At 43.9% G+C, this 6,581-nt stretch overlaps 1 protein-coding gene across 2 annotated transcripts in view; it reads left to right on the top strand.

The window, feature by feature from the left end:
- Positions 1–6,581, top strand: part of SCAF4 (SR-related CTD associated factor 4) — a 37,848-nt gene that overhangs the window by 11,080 nt on the left and 20,187 nt on the right. For both annotated transcript variants that reach the window (XM_015649078.3, XM_033518998.1), the window contains exons 5-8: positions 806–941; positions 3,196–3,335; positions 3,849–4,025; positions 4,242–4,342. In XM_015649078.3, the coding sequence (XP_015504564.1) occupies positions 806–941; positions 3,196–3,335; positions 3,849–4,025; positions 4,242–4,342 (554 nt within the window). The remainder of the gene's footprint in view (positions 1–805; positions 942–3,195; positions 3,336–3,848; positions 4,026–4,241; positions 4,343–6,581) is intronic.

Consider the following 6,581-nt stretch of genomic DNA (forward strand, 5'->3'; position numbering starts at 1 on the left):
GTGACTAAGTCTGCAGAAAGGACAGCAATGCAACGTGTGTTCTGCCTTCCACCTGCTTGCATCTTCCAGCTGAAGCAGCACAACTACTGAGACATCTTTGTTTGAATGCTGGGCTAAAGAAGGAAGGGTCAATTTCTAGCTTGTTCCTGGAAGCTGCATTGTTCTTCATGTAAAAAAAAAAAAAAAAAAAGAAAAGAAATGAGCTTAAAATAACAGCTGACAATCAGAGATTCTAAATTAATCCTTCTGCAGTGATCAGTGAGGATGTTTCCTGCTTGCTTTCCTCATCTTTTGGATAATGATGGAGATGCAGTTTCTGGTCTCAACATAGAATTGGTTGGGTTAAGAATAATACCAAGCAAGGAGCCCTCAGTCGGACTGATTCTGAATCAAAGTGTTGTGGTAACATTTTATGGTCTAACTGCCCCTCTCTTCACAAAGGCTTTCCAGCTCATCTTCCTTTTCTCTTTTTGGTCATGTGGGTTCCTTGTTTCATCCCTTTGTGACAACCTATGTAAATGTGGGGCTGAAATGGATTGGTCCTGGATTGTACATCACCCCTGGATTTGTGATAGGCCAGAAGAGTTTGAGGGAAATATCAGATGGCTTTGATAGTAAAACAAGTTGACAGTTTTTATCTTTGCCAGTTCAAAGGTGTTGCTGCCCTCTTGTCACGACACAGGGTTTGCTAAGTTGATGATGGTGATTATGTCACCTGCTGTTCAAACCTTCTCTGCATACAGAAGATAAAATGGTGACTTAAGAAAGCTGGATTCAGCATTGGTGCTTCCTTTTGTTTCAACAGAGTAAAATAGTTCGTGTCCTGAACCTCTGGCAGAAAAATGGAGTATTTAAAATTGAAATAATTCAGCCTCTCTTGGATATGGCAGCAGGAACCAGTGCCACTGCACCCATAGCAGAGAATGCTACTAACAATGAAGGTAGGAATGACATTTTAACTTCTGCTCTCAAAGGGCAAATGGCAACAGCTTGTTTGCTTTCAGCACAAAGTGCCTGCTCTTAGTTCCAGCAGTGACATGGCAATAAAGTCAGCTTTGTCACAATGAGCAGCCAAACTCATTTTAAATAAGTGCTGATACTGTACTTCAGAAGTCATGTCAATATTGACATGGGAGATATATTAAATGTTTATCATGTATGTATGCATGTGTATATACGCATGTGCACACTTAGAGAGGTGACTTCAGCATACCCTCTTAAACAGACACTATTTTTTCTTTTGCTTTGAAATATTTTTATGTGATTTCTCAATTTCATAATTCTGATGTAATTTTTTAATGCCAGTATCCAGGTAAGTAACTGGTATCTTAGGTGTTAAAGAGCTCCATCTTCCTTTGAGTCAGTTTAGTAGCTGAAAGCAGCAGCTGTCAGTGTCTCAGTGTGCAGCCCTGATAGTCTTGGACTGGTGTTTCACATCCAGGTTCTCAAAGAGAACATTTGTGCCGGGGATTTTGCACGGACTGCTGGCTGAGAAGCACCGACCTGCAGAGCACAGCAGTGCCAGCCTGCCCAGAGTGCCTGCACTGACCTATTTAGTGCCACAGCAAAGCTGAGAGTGAGGTTACAGGGAATACGCATTCCACAATTCCTTCCTTCTCTGAAGAGCTGCTTTTTGGCTCTGCACTCCGTGTTTCACACTGAGCTTTGGTAATCTCCTTATTCACTGTGCTCATGGAGTAGGACTGGGAAAATGGAACGGAGGGAGTGAGGTGTGGTGAGAGACAGCAAAGCAGTGAAATCATCTCCAGCTAAGTTCAGGGAAGTGTATCCCATTAAAGGTTATGTAAACCTGGCAGGGCCAGGGAATCAGTGCCTTGGCATCTGAGCTGGGGGGGACAGAGTGGTGGCTGTACAACTGAATTTTGGAACAGGTGAGGGGCACTGCCTGTCCAGCTCTATCTCTCCTCAGTAGTGGTGAAAAGGTTGGCTGCCTTCTGCACAGATTTTCAGTGAGGTTATTAGATGCATCACAGGGGGCAATTTGGCCCTGCAGTAAATGTGCTAATGAATAATAATAAGTATATTAATGCATTATGTGAAGTAGAGTCTGTTTTGCCGATAAAGGCAGAGAGAAATGCAAATTTTCTCCCTTGAGCAAGCAAATATCCTTCTGAATATATACAGGAAATAATTTGGGAGTTACTTTATATTTAAAAACAACACATACCTTTTTGCTTTGTTTTTATGTTGCATTTCACTTCTGGGAAAGTATTATTCAACACATTTGCCTGTGCTTGCTGCCTGTCAACACTGGAGTAACTTCAAGTGCAAACAGAGGAATGGCTTTAAAAGAGTTGCTATTGCAAGGCAAACATGTTTGCTTAGTGTTTCAAACAAAATATTTCTGTCTGTGGAGTTTTTTTTTAACTCACTCCTTGTACAGCTTTATTATGTCCATTAAAAGAGATCCACTGAAGAATAGTTACTCACAGTATGTAGGAATTGATGGGCTTACTGCTAATTTATTTGGTACTGGCAAGATGCTTACTAAAAAGGTGTTGTAATGTAAGACAAAGAGAATGGGAATGCTAATAGCATGTCTTAAATTGTGATCTCAGTTTCAGCAAAGCTTAGTGGAAATGGGAGTCTTTTCCTGGAAAAAGGAGTAAATATAATTTTCCTGGTGGGAGGATTTATCCATCAGCTGCAGGTGGAGCTTGTGCATGTGCAAAAGGGACATATGAATAAACTTTGTCAAAGAAAACTGCCTGTGAAGTAATCCTTAAAAACCTTTAATTATTGCCAGACTTTTCTGCAAAAGTTCAGTTACTGAGAGAATCTCAGCTGTTCTTCCAGTGAGCCATGAGATGGTTGATTTAGATAATTTACCCAAAAGGATGAGCCCAGGTCTGTGGAAGCAGAACCACCACATTCAGGGTATTGAAGCTCATTGCCTAATGCTGTTTGAGTGAGAGCTTTTCTAAACCTGCACAGCTGCTAACATGGAGCTGGGAGCTAAATTTTCCTTGTGGGACCAGCTTTTCTGTCTTAGTGCATCCCAAGTGCAGGTGTGAGCAGTGACCAGAGCAGCTCATGGCACAATGCACAGAATATGCAGCTGGATGGTGTAAATAGGCCCTTTTGGGTTACACTGGGGGTTGTAGGCAGACACTTGAGGGGAGCAAGAGGAATGTGGAGTCACACAGCCCTGTCTGTGTTCCTGGAAACCTTCAGGTTCGCCGCCCCCTCCGGCCAAGGTTCCCTCGGAGGCCCCGCAAGTGACCGCGAACTCAGTGCCCAGCGTGCCACAGCTGCCCAGTTCTGATGCCTTTGCAGCTGTAGCCCAGTTGTTCCAGACAACACAAGGACAACAGGTAACCTGCTCACTGATGCCCTTCAGTTTCTGTGTGAAATCAGAGGGAGAGTGGTGGAGTTGATAACCTGGATTTGAAGCTTCCCAAAGGTCTTCAGGGGAAAACTTGCAGGAATCAGAGTATTTAAATTCTTCCATCCAATAGTTGAGATATTTGATGATTCTCAGTTTTATGTTCCTAAGTAATTACTTATGAATTGGTGCAGTAACAGGGTTTCCAGAACAGGTGGAATATCTCAAAGAAAATGAGGAATTTAATTATTCAGTCCACTTAAATGTTTGCTGTATTGAAGGGCCTGAGCACTGCAATGTTGGGATCTACTGAATTTTGCCACCAGAGTATTTATAAAGGAACTGCTGGTCTTGCTGTAAATGCTCCACAATTCAGTCAGGTTGTTAGTGTATTCATCCCCTGCCAGAGTCTGTACTGACATGAAATTTATATCCTACAACTCTTCCAATACTTGGTGTTTATATGAGAACATACACTTAATACTGTCTTACATTTCTGTAGCTCCAGCAAATCCTGCAGACCTTCCAACAGCCTCAGAAGCCCCAGTCACCGGTCATAGACAACACTGTGATGGCTCAGGTTCAAGCTATTACTGCTCAGTTGAAAACCACAGCAGCACAGCCCCCAGAGCAGAAAGCTGCTTTCACAGCACCTGAGCAGAAAACGTCGTTTGACAAAGTAAGTCTTGGTTTGCATCTTCTGAAGCTGAAGAAAACTGGGTTTGGACAGTTTTTATTTTGTATTGGAATATACATTTCTGTTTTTCCTCAGTTATATCCTTGTCTTTAGTTTCAGAGCTTACATAGCTTGTAAAAATGAGATAATAAAAGATATTTTGGCTGGCAGTTGGGTAAGATACAGAAAAAATAGTTGTCCTGATGTGATTTCTTTCAGAAGCTGCTAGATCGGTTTGACTATGATGATGAACCAGAAGCAGTGGAAGATTCAAAGAAAGAAGATTCAGCTCCTTCACCTTCAGTGTCTCAGCCGGCTTTGTAAGTTCTAAGTCATGATAAAACTAAGGAATCTTTGTCCTAAAACATTTTTAGGTTAGAAAGTAGATTAAAATTCCAAGTTAGTTCAGTGTTTAACTGCTACAGTCCAAATCTAAAACATTGCTAACAGGTTTTGGTGTGTAATTTTTATGTCTCGTTACTTTGGTGATCTGGCGTAGGTCTGTGCTGCCTCATTGATTAAGGACTGTGTTCTGTAGAGAAAAGCTCAGTTTTGGTTGCAAGATTGAGTTCCATGTTTTTACAGTACAACTGTGGGTGTCAGGCCATCACTGGATCAGCTGGATTGCTTTACTGGTTGGGGAAAAGCTGCTATTCCAAACATTGTGATCGTTTTAAGTATTCAAGAAATGAAAATTAGCTTTACAGTTTTACATTGGCAAACATTCCTTCCCCAGGCAAGCGAGCTCAGGCTCCTGTTTTCCCTTTTGCTGTGTGTCTTGGGTTGCACTGCAAGATGTAACCACAAGTCTGTATTCTGTTACCAGCTGTTAAAACCAGGTTGGGGCAGTGTTCTTTATCTCTGCCACCACCCATCCTCCCTCCAGGGGGAAATCTTCTGTTCATGGGCCATTGAGTCTCACTGCATGACTGATAAACTTCCATCATCCCACTGGGACATGCTGCACCCAGGGGGAGGAGCTGAGCATTCCTACCTGGATATAATCTGAGATTTGGAACACCGCAGTCAGCCCATCTCCACTGGATTCCCAGAGGAAACCAGGACCCACCTACAGCAGCCCTGGAGCTTCAGAGGAAAACTGCAGCCTTTGTACAGGATCATTGCTTCAGCAGAAGCCCATCTGTCAGTGCAGGAGGACTGCAGGCACCATTTAGTGAGAGTGCTAGCAACACGTGGCCAACAGGGTGTCAGGTTGTATCCTGACTCTGTCAGTGGTTTTTGTACTACTGCATTGTATTTTAATGTTCCTAGGAAAGAGCTGTTATTCCTACTCCCATATCTTTGTCTGAGAGCCCCTTGATTTCAAATTTATAATAGTTTGGAGGGAGGGGGTTTACATTTTCCATTTCAAGAGAGGCTCCTGCCTTCCTTAGCAGACCAAACCTGGTTGTCTTTCAAACCAGGACAGATTTTGGTGCCCTGTGTGGGGCATGAGGACATAGAGAGAAAAAGGGTGAAAAAAGGAGTAACAGTTCTTTAGTAACCTTGTGTGCTGGATCTAGAAACCTCATTAGGTGGCACCATGTGGTCCCACTTACCCTGGTTTGGGTGGCATGTGGTTGTGGCTGTATTTCTCCTGTTTGCAGACCCTTATCTAAACATGGTTCCTATACCTAAGGCTACTATGGCTGTTATCCAGTTTGCTTGATAGCTTAAGAAGGTGAGGAATTCATGGATTTTTTCCTCTGGAAGGTGGGCACATGGATTCAGAGCTATCACACACTAACTGTATGTTTTTGGGGTTACTTTAATAATGGTACCTACTGTGAGGAAATGTTACCAGGGGAAATTTTCCCCCATCCCTCCACCCAGCTCTTTGGGTCTACCCCACCTGTTTTCAAAGGGTTCAAATCTTCTCTAAATGCTAATGATATCATACAGTGGCTGATGTTGCTGATACACCTGTTATGTTTAGCATTCAGAGATAAGGGGAGATTGACTTGGATAGCCATCCTGACAGCTACCCCAGAGAACAGGGATTCTGCCCCAGAGCCTGACCCTGCTCCACAGCCCACCTCAGAAATGAACCACCTGGATTGGGTGGGGGATTCTGGTGAAGGAGATGGGCCAGATGCTAAAGGAATGCATTTCCTCAGCTGCTGGGAAACCCTCCCCATGCCCCAAAGAGGGAGAGTCTGGTGGTGCAGCAGTGGAACCCACAGACGTTACAACCGTCCAGGTTCCAGGTTAACCACAAGGGCAGTCACAGCCAGCAGCAGTTGCCCCTGTGGAAACAAAGTCTAAGATGAAATCAGGGGCTAAGAAAGGAGGGCCCTCATAACCTGCAGGGGAGCCAGAGGCTGAGATCAGCACCGAGCCCCTGACGTATGAGCGTCTCCATAATCTGCAGAAAGAGATTGTGAGGCGGGAGCTTGAGCCTTATACAACCTGGTTACTTCGGGTCTGGGACCTTACAGGTACAGGCGTGCAGCTGGATGGTGGTGAGGCAAGGAATGTGGGACCCTTGACCCAGGACTCAGGTGTGAATCAGATATTCGTCAGGGAGCAAGGGCCCCTTTCCCTCTGGGAGCGGCTTTT

The sequence above is a fragment of the Parus major genome, chromosome 1 (assembly GCF_001522545.3).
Source record: "Parus major isolate Abel chromosome 1, Parus_major1.1, whole genome shotgun sequence".
Classification (NCBI taxonomy): domain Eukaryota; kingdom Metazoa; phylum Chordata; class Aves; order Passeriformes; family Paridae; genus Parus; species Parus major.